Genomic DNA, 22,189 nt, shown 5'->3' with positions numbered 1-22,189 from the left:
ATAGAACAATATCTATTAAAAGTAGAGGAGTTTAGTTTAAAACAAGGACGTTTGCTCCTTTTTTTTCGAAATGTATAAGTGATTTTTTTAATTTTAATATATTTGATATTTTTAAAATTCTAATTCATATATTTTAATTTTTCAAAATATATGTTCAAAATCTTTTTGGTGTATATTAATAATATAATTACATAGTTATATAAAAGCATGTGATTGAGCTTATGGTGGAGCCCATAGTTAAACATCTTTTGATGAATTAATCTATTGTCGTGTGGTCTGTTGCTCAATCGGTTGCTCGGTCACAGCCTGAGCCAACGATGATTAATCATGACAGTATTTGTGTTATGAATAAATTTTATATAATTAAGAATATAGATGTTTTTATTGGTAGTACGTTAATAGAGTCTAATTTCTTAACTAATATGTCTTCTTTGGATGATATTATACTCATTGTCGATAGTTTGCATGGGTTACAAGATTTAGATTCACCTAATTTCAAGATAGTTCTTAATTCTTTGACATCTAAGAAACTCAATTTTGTGGAGAAATAGGAATTAGGTTCTAAATAAGCTAATATGTTTGATGACATAATAGATTTAAATTCTGAGGTTGATGAACCATTTCAATCTACAAGAAAATTTGACAGAGTATATCTAAAAAAATTAATACTAAATCTTCTAAAACAAAGAATTTTAAAGAAGACTAATGAGTTTTGAAGGCATTTTTTAGAATGTGAAACGATTAACTAATGAAAAATCTAAAAATCTCTTAATATGCGGAGAAGTTTGATTAATAAGCTTTAATTTATTGTTAATATTCACTTAATTTTTTTGATGATAAGTATTCTTTGCTTGTGTGTGCCATGCATTTTTATCATAAATGTGTTATGGTCCTCATTTTTTTTCTTTAATCAAATACTAAAATTTAATTAAATTTACAATAAAACCTAATTCAGGAAAGTGAATAAATAATAAGACTAAATAATGAAACTATTAAATTATTTAAATTACATGTTTCACCCTAAGAAAATGTCTTATTTTCAATAACTTTTAGTGATTAAAAGTTTTAATCACTATAGTGATCAATATCAATTTATAAAATAAAAAATTATTGGTTACTAAAATAGTTACTATTATGAATAAGAAATTAGAATTGATCAATGATTAATTTGAGATAGACTAAGTTAGAAATTAATGTTTTGTGGCCAATTTTCTTTGGTAGATAACAATTAATTAGTCTCAAATTAATTACTTGCTAATTTAACGACCAATGATTTTTTGTTCATAATAGTAATTATTTTAGTAACTAATTTTTTTTATTTTATACATTAGCATCTAAATTGATCACTATAGTGACTAACAACTTTTTATTACTAAAGTTGGTAGTTAACGATACATCTTCTTGTAGTGTTTCAAGCTAGTAACAATTGAAGTAAAATTTGGAAGAATTATGTTTGCTACTATATTCTTTTTCAAATAATTTTTAATTTGATATTTTTAAATGGATGGATTTAATATTAAAGTTTTGAAATTATGTGATTTTAGACTTTCATTATAATTAAGTTTTTGTTATTAATTAATATCGTCTGTTGACTTGATTGAATTACACATATAATTGATATAATTGTATTTATAAATAGAATCTTTCAATGGAATCATGATAAGACACACATTAAATTGTTCCAAAAATTCTCATCTCTATTCTTTCTTTTTAATTTATAAAAGTTTTATATTAATAAAACAACTTATTAACATAAAAATAATAAAGTGGCTAAATTTGTAAAATACATAATATTTTTATTTTAAATTTAATATTTAATAACAACTTTTTATTATTATAGAAATATTATAACAAGTCATTAATTTGACAGTTGTAAACGTACATAAATACATAAAAACAGAGATATCGTGCCATTATTCTCTATCACATTATTATAGAAATAATATAGCAAGTCATTATTTGACGGTTGTAAATGTCCATAAATACATAAACAGAGGGATATCGTGCCATTATATTATATTACTATAGAAGGGATAGAATTAAATCATCAAGAGTGAACAATGAAATATTAGTCCTTCACCAGCTACTTCTTCTTGTTGAATTTAAAAACAGAATGTTTTCATTACATTTATGTTGTATTTGGATTGTGGTGTGAATTTGGGGGAGTAAAATTGCGTTGTTTGAATTAATTTGCAGGTTAAGATGAGATTTTTTGGAATAAAAGAAAGATTATATGATTTGAATGGATATGAGTGGAAAGTTTACGAAAATTTATATATGATGTGATCTATAAAATTTAATAAATTATAATTTTTAAAAGAATAAATTGTAAGATTACCATTTTATCTTTCAATGTAAATAGAAGAAATGATATTCAAATAAAATAAAAAATGTTATTTAAAACTACAAAAATATAATTTATTTAAATTATAATTAATAACTGAAAATAATTATTATTATTTTTAATTATAACTTGAAATAATTTATAATTTAGACTATTTAATTTTAACTTCATATTTATTTAAATATATTTTATTTTAGAGAATTAATTTTTTTTAAGAATATATTTATTTGAATAATAATAATATTATTATAATTATATAATACTAATTATTATAATAATTAAAATTATTATATATATATAATAATATACCATATTATCGATATTCATATAATTAATATATAATTATTATACATATTTTATTATATAATATTAATTATTATAATAATTATAATTATTGTTATTATTAGTGTATATATATATTTATTATTATTATTATTATATATATATATATATATATTATTATATATATTATAATAAATATAAGTAAATTAAATTGTTAAAAGTGAGGGACAATAAATTAATTTTAATAAGATGATCTGTCTTTTCCTGCACTTCTTTTCATTTTAGAGTGTCAAATTTTGTAACTTGCGTGCAAATTTACACTCTCAAATCAACAAAAACAAACAAGCAATCAAACATGTTTTCAAGTCATTTTTAATTGGCATGAACAATACTCATGTGAATACAAACAAGTAGTGCCACCCATTGAACCTCCATAAATAGACAAATCATCCCACCCCATTAGATTACATTAACGTAAAGGGATAATTCTGAATCAATTTCTTAGCTCTTCAACACATTAAGAGTGAACAACTAAGGATTTTATCCTTCACCTCTTCATCATCTTTGCTCAGGTTTTTTCTTCTACCTCTATTGTATTTAAAAACTGTACTCTTTTTTTTTTTATCATTTTTTATGTTGGAAGGAGTAAAATCACATGATGATCTAATTATCATTTTGTCATGCACTCACGCTCACAACTTCCACACATATTTTTGCTCTCATATTGTCGAAGTTTGTTTAGATGAGTTTTTCTAGACTTGTAAGAAGACATAATAAATGAGTTTTTACTTTAGAAGGATTTGTTGTTTAACTTTTTTTTCATTTATTCTGTGTGGATTGAAAATGTGGCATCCCACATTCAAATCTAGGCAAGATTTGTTATGACTGGTAACTTTGATTAATTGTAATTAGGTTTCAAATGACTTTGTAAGAGATATTTATATGATGAAACTATAAATGTAATAATTACACTTAGAAGGTTGCTAATGAAGGAGGAGAAGAAAGATTCCATCAAACTTATCTTTACAGTAAAGTTGTCATGTTATAATTATAGTAAGGTAAATAAAAAAAAATTATTACTTTGTTATAATTGTATTTTATGTAAGTTTGAACACTTTAAACGCAATTCATCTGATCATGTTACGAAGTTCTCCAATTCGGTAGACGAAGTTCTCCAATTCAGTAGACGAAATATCTCAGACAAAATCTTTCATTATCTAACACATAATTTGTGTTGCTTAAAATAAAAAACGTGTATAATAAAATATTTAAATGAATTAAAAATAATGTGGTTAAAATATTGTATTAAAAATTAATTATAAATTTGAGATGTTGTAGTATTATAAATATTAATCATATTAATATTAATACCTATCACATTAAAGGATTTAAAAAAAAAAATAGTGATATTATTTACTTTTTTTTCTTTAGTTTGATTCTCAGTTCAATTGAATCCTTTTCTTTTTCTTTAAATATAACATTTTCACATGTAGGAATTCATGTTGTTTGTTTTATCATATGAAATATATAAAATACATGTTGCATAAATTAAAATTGTTAATATTTATTTATTAACAAATTTATAATTAATTTTTTGAAAAGTACCCTTAAAAAAGGTTTAGTTATTACATGAAAAAACATATTTATAAAATAAATAAATTTAATGTAAAATTAATTTATTTAACATTTAAATAGAATGCTTAATTAGAAACATTTAATATTAAAATTTGTTATAATTATGTAAACATCCACACTCGTATTTATAATAAGATTTGTTATATGACGGTGATTTTTTTTTTTTTAATTTGAACTCTGATTTTGTAATTTACTTAATGAAAGTATAAGTATTCCATTCTTCCATGATACACTACTAGAAATTTTTATTTGTATGAGATTTTTCTTGCAAATTTGTAAGAAAAAATTTGTTAAATTTGTATGACAGGTAATTTCTTTGTAGGTAATTATTTCCTATAAAATTATAAAATTTGTAAGTATTTTTTATAAAATTTGTTGCGAAAAGTGTTTTATACAAAATATTTTGTAATAAAATTAGTAGCAGTTCCTTCCAAATTTTTTTTTACAATAAAATTTGTAAGTATTTTCTATAAAAAAAATTTCAAAACAAAATTGACAGGAAATATAAGTGTTTTTAGTAGTGATATATTGTAAACAACATAATTTTTTAATCTTTATAATTAATTATACTTGGAAGGTTGTTTGTGTAGAAAAAGAAGAAAATGTATACATTCAAATTTATTACATTAAACTTGTTGTATCATCATGAATAGTATCTAAGGTAAAAATAATTCTCCATACTTTGTTCTTTTGTAGAATAAATCAAATTTACGAAGAAAAGGGTTTGAGTGCATAATTTACTTTGTTCGTCTATAGTACACACTTTTTTATTTAGGTTAAATATGTTTTTGTCCCTCAAGTTTCAGCGAAATTTAAAATTAGTCCCCCATCAAAACTTTTGATCAATTTAGTCCTTCATCTTTCAAAATGCGTGGATTTAGTCCTTTTAATCAAATTTTGTTAAGTTTATCTGACGTTTTAAGCGCATTTCATGATAGTATTTAAGTTAACATTGAAGCAAAAATGTGTCAAACATGGTAAATAATTTAAATACTATCATGAAATGCACTTGAAACGTCAGATAAACTTAACAAAATTTGGTTAAAAGGACTAAATCCACGCACTTTGAAAGATGAAGAACTAAATTGGTATAAAGTTTTTATGAGGGACTAATTCCAAAATTCACTGAAACTTGAGGAACCAAAAACATATTTAAACCTTTTTTATTTAAACTATTCAGATCATTTCACTTGTTAACGAACATTCTACCATTCTTTATGTTAGTTTTAGTTTTTTCTAATGCAATTCGCATGATTATGTTTGAACACACTTAATTTCATCCGGATAGAAAATAAGAAGTAAAATTAACTTGTAAAATAAGATATATGTTTATTAATTTGAGAAAAAAATATATGTATTTATTTATTTTTATATTATTTCATTTCATTTTATCTTTCTTTAATTTTAAATTTATTTGATTTTGGAAAAATGAAATGAAAATTTCTGATATTAACCTACCTTCCCTCTCCTTATCGGTGGTGCAACTAACAATCGCCAACCATGCATGTTACTATGTGCAACCATGCATGTTACTATGCACGTTACTGGTCTATACACCCTGTGGTCTTTAGACGGTCCCTTCACATGGTCTTAAGCTGAGAGGCTGGAAAAAAAGTTAACAAAAGGAGAGATACCAACTTGTTTTCGCAGAATGTTTTTTTCATCCCTTGCTTTCTTTCTCTGATTACACTCATCACCAATCTCACAGAAATTAAACATTATAAAGAAGCACATCCAGGACGAAGGTGTAGAAACAACAAAGTCGAAGATACTTCAGCACACCACAAAGGGAGCTCCAAGAAGCAAGTAAAGCACCTTGAACACTTAAATGAGCATGATGTAGCTGTATGCTGGGCTTCGTTGTATTTCATCTTCAATACTTACTGAATACTAGAACATGATGTAATTGTTTTGTGTGTAGGGTTTGCTGCATTTCATCTATTTGGGTCATGATTCAGATATGTTAGATATGTTGTATACTTGTTGCAATTGTGTGTTGGATTTGCTGCATTTCATCTATTTGGATCATGATTCAAATATGTCATGTTGTTACTCCATGGCTTTGCCATATCCATTTTCTTATCTTCGTTTTTCCTCTTCATTCTTCATCTCCCATCACCGTAACATAACCCCTGTCCCTGTACTTCCGAAATTTCCTCTCCAACCACTCATCAGACACACAACTCCATCCCCGCTACTCAACATCACACCGAACCAGAAATCCCAACCAGCTTCAACACCTCGTCTTCATCAAGACCCAAACTGCCTAGCACTCATTCCTCACCTCCATTGCCATTCATCACCGCCTAAGCACCATCCATCTCTGCACTCTCACTCCCTCTGCTTCACTCATCATCACCTTCACCTGCACGTTCCGCCTGCGAAAAATAACAAAACCAGCACGCACAACACACTCCTCCTCACCACAGATACCATCCATCAACCAACACACATTCAATTTCTCCATCTCTGTTACATCCAAATTCAAAGAGCAACGCAGAACGAGATCCCACCAGTGAGAGTGTTTTCTTGGAACAAAAATCATAACACACAAAACACCAAATCGCAACCAGTCGAAAATAAAATTGAGGAGGAGAAAATCGCCGGCGGATGCCGCCGGAGAGTCCGAGAGGGCGCGGAACGGCGACGGTGCATACTGCTGTTCCCGATCCGGCGCGCGACGGTTGGAGGCTTGGGGAAGAGAAGATGCTCCGCGTGAAAGAAAAGAAGGAGTGCCATCGTCGACGTCGGTGGCGTTTTTGGTTGGCAGCGCCGGCGCTGACCTCGGTTGGTCGAAGCGGAGCCGGAGAGGCAAATTGCGGATGGCGCCGTTGGTCTCGTCGTGAAAAACGGTGACGCGGCGACGTTGGCGAGTCCTCTGGTGGTCGCCGGCGACTCTGCTGGGGCGAGTGATGCGCCGCTCCGTGAGTTAGGGGTAAGGGGGAAGATACCCACGAAGGAGGAAGATCGATCGGGAAGAAGGATCATGATTCTTGACGGTGCTTCTCCCTACACCCCGAACCCTTTCTTCTGTACTTCTAAAAGTATTTTTAATTTCCGTTTTGACCTCACAAAAAGTAAAATTAACAGAGAGAGAAAAAAAGTATGCTGTGAATATCAACATTCACAAGATAATCAGATATCCGTTGAAATTGTACAGTAGATATTCACATTTATAATGCATTTTTTAATTATTTTCGGTTTTTATTTTTTTTAATGAAAACGTATTTAAATAAATAAAAAATAATAATCAAATCATTATATTAATTTTTAAACATATTATACAATTTTTACTAGAATTTATGGATCATAAATTTTATAAAAAAAATTACATATGAAAAAAAAAGAAAAAAGTATGTTGTGGATGTCCATATCCGCAACATAAATTGACATCCCTTGAATTTATATTGTGGATGTCGACATCCACAATGCATTTTTTAATTACCCTGTTTTTAATTTTTTTTTAATTAAAACATACTCAAATAAATGAAAAAAAATTATCAAATCAATATATTAATCTTTATACATATTATATAATTTTTACTGGAATTTGTGGATCACAAATTTTATCCAAAAAAATTACATATGAAAAAGAAAAAAAAAAAGTATGTTGCGGATGTTGACATCCGCAACATAACCTGACATCCGTTAAAATTGTATTGCAGATGTTGACATCCGCAATGCATTTTGTTAATTACCCCCATTTTTTAATTTTTTCTAATGAAAACATATTCAAATAAATGTTTAAAAAATTATCAAACCACCATGTTAATCTTTATACATATTATACACTTTTTACTGGAATTTATGAATCATAAATTTTATAAAAAAAAAAAATTACATATGAAAAGAAAAAAAATGTTTGTTGCGGATGTCGACATCCACAACATAACCTAACATCCATTGAAGGTGTTGGAGGTGCAGGCTCGCAAAAGTAAAAAGCAAAGTAATAGTAGCAGCAGTAAATTTTTTTAATTTTGTTCAACGACCAAGGTAGGTAAAACTAGATAAGGATAAAAGAGTAATTTTTGGGGTACCGGAAAAAGGTTGGAAGTGCATGGAGAAGCCCCTTGTCGAAGAAGAGAGTGAGTCAGGCTTACCAACATCTGATCTCTCGCTCCCCTTTATTCTTAGGGTTTTCTTTCTGCACCCCCAATATTTCTTCTACAACTCCAAACTTTTCTTAAAATCCAAAACTGTCCTTTTACTATTTTAAAATGGGTCTTGCTAACTAGTGTCGGGCATTGGTTAAGGATAGTTAATATACACGAAATTCTACAAAAGTACATAGTTAAGTGTGATATTAATTAAAATCTGACCTAACAATTATTAATGCAATTTTATTTTAATTAAAAGACAAAAATACCTATAAGTGTTGTACATATGTGTTTAATATTTTATTTAATATTCATTAATATTTTGTTTAATATTCATTAATACACATTAATGATTCCTTAACCAGTGTCCTAAGGGCACTGGTTAGCATTCTCCTGTCTTGCTAACCAGTGGGCACTAGTTAAGGATAGTTAATATACACGAAATTCTACAAAAGTACATAGTTAAGTGTGATATTAATTAAAATCTGACCTAATAATTATTAATGCAATTTTATTTTAATTAAAAGACAAAAATACCCATAAGTGTTGTACATATGTGTTTAATATTTTATTTAATATTCATTAATATTTTGTTTAATATTCATTAATACACATTAATGATTCCTTAACCAGTGTCCTAAGGGCACTGGTTAGCATTCTCCTGTCTTGCTAACCAATGGGCACTAGTTAAAGATAGTTAATATACACGAAATTCTACAAAAGTACATAGTTAAGTGTGATATTAATTAAAATCTGACATAACAATTATTAATCCAATTTTATTTTAATTAAAAGACAAAAATACCCATAAGTGTTGTACATATGTGTTTAATATTTTATTTAATATTCATTAATATTTTGTTTAATATTCATTAATACACATTAATGATTCCTTAACCAGTGCCCTAAGGGCACTGGTTAGCTTTCTCCTTTTAAAATTTTAAATCAATCAATCTCTATTTCTCTCTCCTATTTAATGTCTCACTTTGTTTTGACTAAACCCTAGCCGCCGCTCAACCCCCAGTCTCTCATCTGCCCCACTCTCCTTTCTAACGTGCCTCACTCCTCCTCTCTAAGGTGCCCCACTCCTCTCTATTTTTTGTCCGCTCTCCCTCTTCCCTTCACCATTCTTTCCATTAACAGGTAAGGTATACATACCCCCTATTGTATATTTTAATTTTTTTAATTCTTTTGATTGTTTCTGTCATGTTTGCTTTGGTGCATCATATATAGTCATTTTTTTATTGACCGGAAGTCGACTTCCGTGATTGAGAATGAGATGTGACTTCCGTAAGAGAGTATTACAATTTTGAATAATTTTAATTAATTTTATTATGAGTTAATATAAATTAAAATAATTATAATTTAAAATAATTATAATTTAGAGTAATTAAAATTTTAGTTATTAACGACTTTGAATAATTTTAATTTTAATTAATTTTGTTATTGAGTAAATATAAATTTAAATAATTATAATTTTAAATAATTATAATTTAGAATAATTAAAATTTTTGTTATTTATGATTTTCAATAATTTTAATTTTAATTAATTTTATTATTGAGTAAATATAAATTTAAATAATTATAATTTTGAATAATTAAAATTTTAGTTATTTACGATTTTGAATAATTTAAATTTTAATTAATTTTATTATTGAGTAAATATAATTTTAAATAATTATAATTTTGAATAATTAAAATTTTGGTTATTTACGATTTTGAATAATTTTAATTTTAATTAATTTTATTATTGAGTAAATATAATTTTAATTAATTATAATTTTCAATAATTATAATTTTAAATAATTATAATTTTAAATATTTATAACTTTGAATAATTAAAATATTAGTTATTTACAATTTTGAATAATTTAAATTTTAATTAATTTTATTATTGAGTAAGTATAATTTTAAAAAATTATAATTTAGAATAATTAAAATTTTAGTTATTTACGAGAATAATTTTAATTTTAATTAACTTTATTATTGAGTAAATATAATTTTAAATAATTATAATTTTGAATAATTTAAATTTAGTTATTTACGATTTTGAATAATTTTAATTTTAATTAATTTTATTATTGAGTAAATATAATTTTAAATAATTGAACAAATTTATTTGAAATTTATTTTAATATTAATTTGATTTAATTTAATTAATTAAAATATTAATTAATTTTATTTATAATTAATTATAATTTTGAATAATAATAATAATAATAAATTATAATTTTGAATATTAATAATTTTAAATAATTATTATTTTGAAAAATTATAATTATTATTTATAATTTTGGATTATTCTAATTAATTATATTGTTTGAATAATTTTACTTTTAATTACAGGGCTAGGACAAGTTGTTTATATCTCTTGTTAAAAATATTTGATCAGTCGTAAAATTATTTTTATAGTCTCCATCACTTATCTCATTTATAAAACATTTATAAAATAAGAGAAATCAAGGGAAATCGTCCATCTTAGATAACTGTAACCACCTATAATCTAACATTATCAATACCACTTATTACAAAATAAAATAAATATAAAAAAATTAAAATATTCCCCACACAATTAAATAAATAAATAAATAAATAAAACATACATAAACACTCAACCATAAAAAAAATAAAAAAAATAACATTAAATCAATAAAAAATAAAAATATTCATTCAAAAATATAAAACAAACACACAATAAATAAATAAATAAATAATAAATAAATAAATAAATAGTAAACTTAAACAAATAATAATTAAAACACACAAAAATATAACAATAAAAAATATATAAACAAAAAATAAATATTCATGTAAATAAAAACTAAATAAATAATATAAATAAATAATAAATAAAACATAAGTTATTATTCCAACCCTAACAAATTTATAAATTACAAAATAAAACTAAATTAAAATATCACTTAGTCATCTACGGAAGTGGAAAAGTGGAAAAAAAGAAAAAAGAAAGCTTAGTCTAAAAGCATCTACACAGAAGTGAAAAAAAAAAGAAAAAAGAAAGCTTAGTATAAAAATATTTACGGAAGTGGAAAAGTGAAAAAAAAGAAGAAGAAAGCATAGTAGAAAATAGAAAGCATCGGAAGTGGAAAAAGTAAAAAATAAGAGAAACCACCTTACTACGGAAGTGGAAAAAATATATTCACCACAAAAAAAGCTACTTACCAAAAAAAAATACTCTTCGGAACTCGACTTCCGTTACGAAAAATTCACTTAAAGACCGGAAGTCCACTTTCGTAACACTAAAAATTTTTTACCGTTTTAATCATACACTTCCGGAAGTCAACTTCTGTTTCCAACATACATTTCCAAAAGTCGACTTCCGTATAAGGTAAAAAATAATTTGACTTCCGTATAATTTCACTTGTCTTTCGGAAGTCAACTTCCGTTTTACATATACACTTCCGGAAGTCGACTTCCATATATGGAAAAAATAACTTGACTTCTGCACAAGTTCACTTCTCGGAAGTTTCCACTTCCGTATATAAAAATGACTTTCGTAAAATGTAACATGAAATATTAAAAACGCAGCTCAGTTTTTTCTTATTTTTTCCACCTATAACATTTACCTCAGACATAAACTTATCAAATATAAACTTATATTCTAATGCGCGTACCTTTTTCTGAGAAGAAATGAAGCAAATGATGAAATACGAGTGAACTCTCGACTGAAAAATTCACACCTCAACCACCATCAAAATTTTTTCTTTTGCAATGAAAGTGAAAAGGTGAAAGTGAAAGAATTGCAATTTAAGTGAAATTGAAAGAAGAGGGGGTGCATGGTATATAAAACACTACTGATAATTAATTCAGATAGTCAACTAACTTTGCCATTTCATAATTGTTTAATTATTACGTTTACTTAATTAATTTTTTTTATTTATTTAATTTTCCAAAGACATAAATAAAAGAGCATGAATATTTGAAGGTGCAAAAGAAATATTGGGGGGTGCAGAAGAAACTCCCTTATTCTTTACACTCCTTCTATTTTTTTTATTGGACCCGATGACAGGTTCCTCGTGGAATTTCTTCCTACATATTCAAAATTTATTCTCTACCTCCAAATATATTTTAAATTTCAAAATACTTTTGATTTTTTAACTAAGTAATATAAAAAGTGAATTGAATTTCAATTCAGTTAACTTACAAATTAAACAAGTTTAACAAATTTGAGTTTTTTTTAAAAGTGAATTGAATTGAATTCAATTAATCTACAAATTAAACGGGTTTGAGTGAAGTTGAAAGTGGATTGACTTATTAAAACTACCGATATTTTTTTACAATCTTTTTAGAATTTTTGTATTATAATTATTTATTATTTTTAATTATATAAATCTATAATTACATATTTTTAAATTTTAAAATTTTATTCAATAATATTTAATAGTTTAAATACTTAATTAATTTATTTGTTAATAATTATATATATCAATATATATATATATATACATTTTAATATATTTATATATATATATATATATATTAACATTTGATTATTATTTTTATAATTATATTTTAAGAATACGAAAAAATTACGCTGTCTGCACTGCAAACTAGTGATGGTCATTGGCCTGCTCACCTTGTGGTTGTCAATTTTTCACTCAATTTTAAAAACATAATGACGAAACTTTCATGGAAAACTCAAATCAAAGCCATCAAAGGATATTGACTTTGTTGGCTTTAAAAATTAATTTGAAGATATGATCCGATCCATTTTATCACGATCTAGATATTAAAAAAATGAAGTCCACCCTTAATATTTTGCACGTTGTGATTTTGTTTGGATTAGTTTTGCGTGACTTATGAGAAAATAAATGAGACTTAAAGTATACATATATTTATGACACAGAAACAACTAAGGTTATTAAGAAAATGTGGAGGTTGAAGATAGCAGATGGAGGGAAGAGTCCATACATATTCAGCACAAACAACTTTGCAGGAAGACAAATATGGGAGTTTGATTCTGAAGCAGGAACTGATGAAGAACGAGCCCAGGTTGAAGAAGCTCGTCTACACTTCTATCAAAATCGCTTTCAGCGCAAGGCATGTGGCGATCGACTTTGGCGTTTTCAGGTACTTCTTCTTTCTTATCCTCAACAAAACCTTGTTATTCAGATGCATTAAAGATCATTGATATGACTTTTAAGATGCATAAATAATATAAAACTTTATGTTCCATTTATGTACAGGTTTTGAGGGAAAAAGAATTCAAACAAAGAATAAGAAAAGTGAAGATAGAAGAAGATGAGGAAATTACATGGGAGAAGGCTACTCATACCATAAAGAGAGCCTCTCATTACCTCTCGGCACTGCAAACTAGTGATGGCCATTGGCCTGCTCACCTTGGGGGTTGTCAATTTTTCACTCCCATCATGGTAAATTCAACTTATTTAAAATGTTCCTTAATATGAAAATTTATCGTAAATTGGTTATTAAGAACAAGTCCACACTCATTTCAAGTGCTCCGACATTAAGTTCATATTTCGTTTAAAGTTGTTTTTGAAGAAGGAAAATTTTTGAATGAACAATTTCGTGACCACATTAAAAAATCACATAAAATTATTTGATAATTATTTTTGATTCATGATTTGTAATCCGATTGACCATTTTGTAAAAAATAACAGAAGGATGAAGAATGCATATTTAACTTGATTTAACTAATCCAATAATAAATAAGAGAAATCATTAAACTCACTCATATTAATATTAAAGTTGATAACACTTTATAATAATTTGAAAATATTATTAGGTTGATCAACTTCAACTTTATTCATACCAATTTAAATTTACTATCATCGAATTCAATAGCATGCTCCTATAAAATGATCTCATTCATGATTTGTTAAACTCTTCTAAAATTTATTATATGACTCACTATTTTGAATATTTACTTTATGTTTTTTATTTAAATTAATTTTTTTAATATATATATAATATGAATAAAATAAAATAACAAGTTCTTTTTTATAATATTATCTTATGTATCATATATCTTATATTTTTATAATCATAAAAATTCTGAACACCAATAATATTTAATATTATAATTATATGATCCATAATATTTCATATTATAATTATACGATTCTTAAAATTTGGAAAGTTCAAATCTCGATTAAATTCTTGTCAAACTCTTCGTATCGGTATACATATTTAAACATAACGTGCTGTACTTTTTATTGATTTTTTCAATATCTTAGTCTAACAAATGAAAATTGACAAAATTCTATATATTATATTACTTTTTTTATTTGCATCAAACATCGCAGATCATCTCCATCTACAGTACAGGACATCTTGATTCTGTAATTTCAGAAGAACATCGTAAGGAAATTCTCCGTTTCCTGTATAATCATCAGGTACACTTGTTCAACTTCAATATACCAAATTTAACTTCATGTTGAAGAAAGAAAACAATACATGCTGTTTTTCACCTTTTGCTTTTCCATTTGTTAAAATGATTATATCTTTAAATTATACATAACTCATGAAATTTGAAAGTTCGTTCTTAATATATACGAATTTTGGTAACCATGGGAAGAATGAAGATGGAGGGTGGGGATTACACATAGAGGGTGGAAGCACGATGTATTGTACGGCACTGAATTACGTAACTCTGAGAATTCTTGGAGAAGGAGCGAATGGAGGTGATAAGAACGCTTGCGCTAAGGCCAGAAAGTGGATTCATGATCATGGTACCATTACACTTATGCCTTCATGGGGAAAGTTTTGGCTTTCGGTATGCATGCTTTCCTATTCTTTCAACACACAAATCAACAAATGTAAGTTTTTGTGTTTAATTCAAAAAATGTTATTATTGTTGCAGGTTCTTGGTATTGTTGATTGGAGTGGATGCAACCCATTGCCCCCTGAATTTTGGATACTCCCTACTTTTCTCCCCATGCATCCTGGTTAAATATTTCTTTTTTATTTTTCCACTATTTAAGAAATATGACTACTTAAATCAATATTAAAACGAGTATTATTGTATCTTATTTTCGCCTTAATTAAATAATGCAGCTAAAATGTGGTATTATTGTCGGCATGTATACATGCCCATGTCATATATATATGGGAAAAGATTCGTGTGTCCAGTCACACCTCTAATCACAAATTTGAGACAAGAACTCTTTACTGAACCTTATGATGAAAAGACTTGGATAAAAGCTCGTCACAAATGTGCAAAGGTAATGAATATTTTGTCACTAGTGGAAATATTCATGTTTAATTTATACAAATAATTATAATTCTTTTGATTAAATTGTAAAATGCGTATTCAAGCGAAGTTTAAAAAAAAATGTTGAATTTCTCAAATGGTCAAAAAAAGTGACAACCTAATCTGAAAGTTGCAGATCTAATGAATCTTTACGCATGACAAACATTCCCTCCCCTAAAAAATGTTGTACACAAATCCTTTATTCCTTTACTCATATAACACTCGTTACAAACGATGTTATTTATTGATTTTTCAAAAAAAAAAATTAAAATTATGAAAGAAAATACATCAACACATAATGTGAGTGTGAGAAAAAGGATAATTATGTTGTTTTACATACATGACAGGAAGATCTGTATTATCCGCATCACTGGATACAAGATCTGATATGGGACACTGCTTATGTATTGACTGAGCCACTTCTCACACGCTGGCCTTTCAATAAGATAAGAGAAAAGGCACTTGAAGTTGCAATAAAAGGTATTCACTACGAAGATGAAAATACTCGATACATACATGGTGGGTGTATCAACAAGGTATTCATCATAATTTGAAAGCATATATATTATTTATAGTATGCACCAATCGGAACTTTTAGTTTTGGTGACTTCATGTTTGTGTTTGGTAGTCTGGATCTTTGCTTGCTTGTTGGGTAGACGATCCAAATGGAGATTCCTTTAAGAAGCATCTTGCAAGGGTCGCAGATTATTTATGGCTTTCAGAAGATGGAATGTGTGTACAGGTATATAAATACATCTTAATTATTTTTAATCTCTGATAATAGAAGATGATAACTTAAATAATGTAATTGTCTAAATAATGTAGGGAATAAATACCCAAAGCTGGGATGTTGGTTTCGCCGTTCAAGCTCTTCTCGCTACTGGTCTAATTGATGATCTTGGTCCTACACTTGAAAAAGCACATGATTTTATCAAGAAATCCCAGGTGAGTATATCATTAAATTAAGATTTGACTTCTTAAACATACAAAAGAACTCTTACCTGAATTAATTTCTACAAAATATATAATTCATATAACAATTTATTTTGGATGGATACTTATCCTTCACATAAATACTAATAAGGAACTAAGTAATGAAGTTTAATAACTAATTACTTTTTTAGTGAAATAATTAACTACTTATATTATTTAGAAAGTGAGTTTATAGTTCACATTAAACAAAAATAAAAAAATTGAATAATGTTAGTGAAAAACCAACACGGCAAGTGCACCGGTCGCACATAACAAGTAATAAGTATTTTATCGTTCTCTCCCAAGGGACTTGTGCAACGCATGACAACTCTCGCAATTCACGACTCAATTAGACACAAAGTTCACACAAACACAATGAAAACTCTTTTTGTATTTTATGATACAGTTGGTGTGCAACAAGAAATTAACATAGTGTATTTACAATTTGTCAAGATTAGACTTCAACCATTTTATTCTCATGCATTCTAAATTATCCCAATTTCATATTCATGTTAAAATCAATTCAAAATAATACTCAAATCCTATTCCTAGAGCCTTTGAGCCTATGATTACTCATCAAGTTTCAATTCCTTGAATCCTCAACAAGTGAAATCATGCATTAGTTTCAAGAATCTAAGATTACTAATGAACCAAGTTCTATTCCTAGATACAAGCATCCATTAGGTATTTAATTTTAAATCTAGATTCTAAAGATGTTTCCCAACACCTCAAGAATCACAAATCAAGCATGGGAACAATCCACATCAAACATTAAGCATGAAAATCAAATACTAACATGAATTGGAAAAGCATATAAATTAACAACACAATTTTACACAACAATTCAATGTTTTACAACTAATCTCAACAAATAGAAATTGTTCTCCATGGTGGAGAACCTAGGGTTTTACAAAATTGAAGAATAGGGAAGAAATTGGAACCATAAAGTAGAAACAATCCCTCTCCTAAGATTCTTGAATACTGCTCATGGTTCAATTGCGCCTCCCATTCGTATCTCCGTCTTCAATTTCGTAGCCCTTCATCCTATCAAACCCAAAAGGAGTAAAACCTCCATGGATGAAGAAGGAGACTCAAGAAGGAGAAGGGAAAGTTTCCCAACACCCCTAATAGCCTCCAAGAGTCTCTCCCAAGCACCCAAGGTGTTTCTATTCGTAAAAAATGAGGAATCCCCTAATACTCTCATAGAAACATGATTAAATAACCATATTCGCGTATTGGGGTCGATATTCTCGCCCAGCGGCTTCACACTCGCCCAGCGAGGCCTAAAATCGACGTTCTCGGACATGCAACTCGTTGGGCGAGCCATATTTTCGCCCAACGACTCAAATACTGCAGTTCTGGTCTGTCATTTTCGCCCAGCGAGCTACCAACTCGCCCAGCTAGTGACCCTGGCGCCCAATGGTCATTTTTTGGCCTTCCAAGGTTGGTCCAAGGCAGTATATACATATAGGTGAGTCCTTTCTCGATGTTTGCAGTGCTGGACTTGATCTCGGTGCCCCTCGACATGGGTATTTGTGTAAAAGTAAATCTTTCATGTCCAATCATGCTTCCTTGAGTTTCAGCTTGTTTTCCTCCACCAGAATTGCTTCTTATTGTTTTATTTCACACACTCATAATAGAGATTAAAAGTAAAAAAACATAAAACAACTAAAATACGAAACAATGCAAAAACAACATAAACTAGAGAATTAAACAAGATAAAAATTAGGTAGGAGTTGATTTTATTCACAAAACTTAACACTAATAAAAAGTAAAAAACAATGTTATCAAATAACACGTAAAAAAACTCGCAAATAAATGAATTGAAATTGTAAAATTATAGGTAGTGGAAAACCGTTCAGGAGATTTCGAGAGTATGTTTCATCACATTTCTAAAGGGGCATGGACCTTAGCTGATAGAGACCACGGATTACAAATTTCTGACGGCACTGCAGAATGTCTCAAGGTATTTAACTGCTTAGCTTACAAACATTTTTATTTGTTAAAAATTTCATAAATAAAACATGTATACGTCACATGGTTTTAACTAACCAATCACCGATGTTTCAGTGTTGTTTACTTTTATCGATGTTGCCACAAGAGATTGTGGGAAAAAATTTGGAACCTGAAAGGATGTATGACTCGGTCAATTTTATATTGCAACTTCAGGTGAGTATTGTAAAATTTGTGGTAGCACACTTCTCAATTTCACAAGATTTATTTGGCAATCAATGGTCTGTCGTCTTAATCTTTGTTTACATCACACGTCCTTGGAGTGCTAAAATTATGCACATTTTTTCTGTAATTTGTTTTAATATTTTTCCTTTATTGAAGTTTCCACACATTTAAATTGGTTAAATATGATTTTATTTACGAAACTACAAGTTTTGGTTACTGTAGAGCAAAAATGGAGGTTTATCTGTGTGGGAGTCTGCAAAAGCTCAAAAGTGGTTGGAAGTAAGTTTGAATTGATGATTCTACAATGTTGTATAAATTTGTTTGCTGATGTTCATCTCATTATTTTTTGTTTATTAATTTGTAGAATCTGAATCCGGCGGAATTTCTTTCTGACATAGTAATCGAGCACGAGTATGTTGAGGGTACTGGATCAGCAATTCAGGCTTTAGTATTGTTCAAAAAACTATATCCAAATCACAGAAGGGAAGAAATAGAGAAGTTCATTGTGAAAGCAACACAGTACATTGAAGATCAACAATTACCAAATGGAAGTTGGCATGGGAACTGGGGAGTTTGCTTCACTTACAGTTCCTGGTTCGCACTCGGAGCTTTAGCTGCTGCCGGAAACACTTACACTAACTGCGCCGCCATTCGTAAAGCTGTCAAATTTCTACTCTCAATACAGAATGAGGATGGTGGGTGGGGAGAAAGTTATCTTTCTTGTCCGATGAAGGTTTGCAAATAAACCACATAATCTATGATTATAATTTCCATTAGCTTAAATGTCATTAATTATAAATATTAATGAATGCATATGTGCGATGAAGACGTACGTGGGTCTTGAAGGGAATCGATCGCATGTTGTTCAAACAGCGTGGGCTCTAATGGCTTTAATTAATGGCGGACAGGTACTCTTCTCATTTGCATCTGCTGGATTTCAACATCTCTAATGCCTTTAAGTGTTGTTGTTATTCGTTTTCTGAATTTGGCATATGTAGGCTGAGAGAGATCCAACACCTCTTCACCGTGCTGCAAAATTACTCATTAATTCTCAGTTAGAAGATGGTGACTGGCCCCAACAAGTACCTCTCAAATCTCTATCCTTTAAACTATCTTAGTTAATATCATTGCACCAAAATTGTTTAATGTTTGTGTGTGACTTAATTGTGGCAGGAGGCGTTGGGGATGTACAAGAGTAGTTGCTTGATTCATTATGCATTCTACAGAAATGTTTTTCCGCTGTTGGCTTTGAGTGAATATCGTACCAATGTTTCAGTCAATTCCACTTCTGTTTAACTGGAGAAGTTGTAAGCTCAAGAACACAATGCCATACCCATAAAAACAATTTGGCAAATAAAATCAAAGTTGGTGACAATCTTTAATAACTTTCTTTCTAGTATGGTTATGTAATTCTGGAACAAATATTTTGCATTAAATATTACAACAATAAAGAGCCTGTTATATGTTTTCTTATATTTATTTACAACTTTGAAATTTGTATAAGTTTTACGATTATTTATCACTATCTCGCAATACAAGAGTATGCTTCACTTACATATACGGCTCTTGAACTTAGATTCAATAGTTAGGCTTTTCTTAATGCAATTCATAATTTCTTCTCTTATCATGATAATATGAAAAAAAAAAAACAACTTATCTATTTCATAAAGTCTTGTAACCAATTTGAAACTATATTCCATGATATATATATATATATATATATATATATATATATATATATATATATATATATATATATTATACTCAATTCAAAACTATTTTATAGAATATGTATTTTGGGATATTTTCAAATTATACCATATAAAATTCCTGTTTCAAATTATACATTAAGATCTTCTCAATTGCACAGTCTATAATAAATAATAAATTCTAAACATATAATGAGAACGACACATTAATATTTTTTATTCTGTGATACTACAAGAAAATAGTACAAAGAAATAACCTCAATAGTTTAATGCATTACACTATCTAAATAAATCAGTTTTTCCCAATTTTAATTAAATTGTGTTTTATGTATAAAGTAATTTTTAAAAGTTCTCCTATACAAGTTTTTTTAAAAGATGTTTCTTAACTTGTAGAAAGATTGTTTCATATTCTTCTAGAAATGCTTACGATATAATTTAGCCCATTGACATGATGAGTCATGAAAATACTGCTTGAACCTTTATAAAAAATTTGAACCGAAACAAACTGGTAGGGAAGAATGTCATATCGCAACCTAAATCGCGACGGGACGACGAACTAAAAATAAATTGATTTGGAAAAAGAGATTAGAAGTCGCCACCATAGTTTATCTTGGAAAACTATGGAAAACCATAAAAATAAAATAAAGTCTGCGAAAACCAAATTTAGGGTTTGAGAGTCGGTTACGCGTAGGGAAGGTATTAGCACCCTACAGTGCCCGTCCAAACGCGGTACCTTTAATTAAATTTGCAAAAAAGATGTGTTTATTTTAAAATATTTATTTTTCCCATAAATAAGAAAATATTGAACAAAATATATTTTTGAGTAAAGAGGACCCGAAAATGATTAACCTTGGTCCTACGTATTCTCATTAAAATGAAAAATCAGGGCTACATAGTTTTTCATAAAACTATTTAAAAAACAATTTGGAAAAACCTTTTAATTTTTGGGAAGTGAAGCTGACAAGGACTTGCCCTGCTCCTACGTATCTCCATTCACAATGGAGATCAAGGATCACGTAGTTCTTGCTAAAACTTGATTAGATTATTTAATTTTTAAAGTTGTCCTTTGACATTTTTGAAATTAAGTGTCATGCGACACGTGCGGTCGGTTGACACCCAAAAACATTTTTATTATTTTGTATTTTTTTGAAAAAGAGTGTCGTGTGACGCGAACGATCAATTAGACACCAAAATATTTATATGATTTTTTATATTAGTATCGTTCGACGCAGACGGTCGATTAGACACCAAAATTATTTTATAATTTTTGTATTAAAAAAGAAGTGTCGTGCGACGCGAACGGTCGATTAGACACTAAAATTATTTTTATAATTTTTATTTAAAAAAGAAGTGTCGTGCGACGTGAACGGTCGATTAGACACTAAAAGAAAAAATAAAGAAAATAATTTTAATTTTTCTATTTATTCTTTTTTTATCATTTTTTAAAACTACTTTAATTTTTATTTCAATTTAAAATATTTTTATTACTATAGAAAATGATGTGATTGAAATGTGAGATTTAATTAAAAAAAGGTAAAATTGGAAAATAGAAAATGGAAGTGCATAAGCAAGTATGTGGGTGCAATGGGAAAAAACTACACATATGGAAACGGGATGCATAAAGGGAAAATGCGTGGTGCATAAAGTAATCCTAGCCTAGAAAAGGAAATTAAAGGAGTGGAGTGTATGCTTAGTGAAAAAGCAAGTACATAAGGTAAAATAAAACTTAAGGGGTGTGAGA

The 22,189-nt window shown here is 28.1% G+C and overlaps 1 protein-coding gene across 1 annotated transcript; it reads left to right on the top strand.

Moving 5' to 3' along the window:
- Positions 1 to 9,379: 9,379 nt before the first annotated feature.
- Positions 9,380 to 20,214, top strand: LOC114187122 (beta-amyrin synthase-like). The gene is made up of 17 exons (XM_028075255.2): positions 9,380 to 9,501; positions 13,223 to 13,446; positions 13,563 to 13,748; positions 14,643 to 14,732; positions 14,915 to 15,112; positions 15,200 to 15,284; positions 15,394 to 15,560; positions 15,937 to 16,125; positions 16,218 to 16,331; positions 16,415 to 16,534; positions 18,405 to 18,527; positions 18,632 to 18,730; positions 18,962 to 19,018; positions 19,104 to 19,472; positions 19,567 to 19,647; positions 19,738 to 19,821; positions 19,913 to 20,214. The coding sequence occupies exons 2-17, from the start codon at positions 13,246 to 13,248 to the stop codon at positions 20,033 to 20,035; spliced, it is 2,286 nt and encodes a 761-aa protein (XP_027931056.1). The 5' UTR covers positions 9,380 to 9,501; positions 13,223 to 13,245; the 3' UTR covers positions 20,036 to 20,214.
- Positions 20,215 to 22,189: the final 1,975 nt, after the last annotated feature.

This window comes from Vigna unguiculata, chromosome 6 (genome assembly GCF_037176805.1).
Source record: "Vigna unguiculata cultivar grain cowpea cultivar isolate G323 ecotype 2 chromosome 6, ASM3717680v1, whole genome shotgun sequence".
NCBI lineage: Eukaryota > Viridiplantae > Streptophyta > Magnoliopsida > Fabales > Fabaceae > Vigna > Vigna unguiculata.
This window is presented reverse-complemented; position numbering and strand designations above follow the sequence as displayed.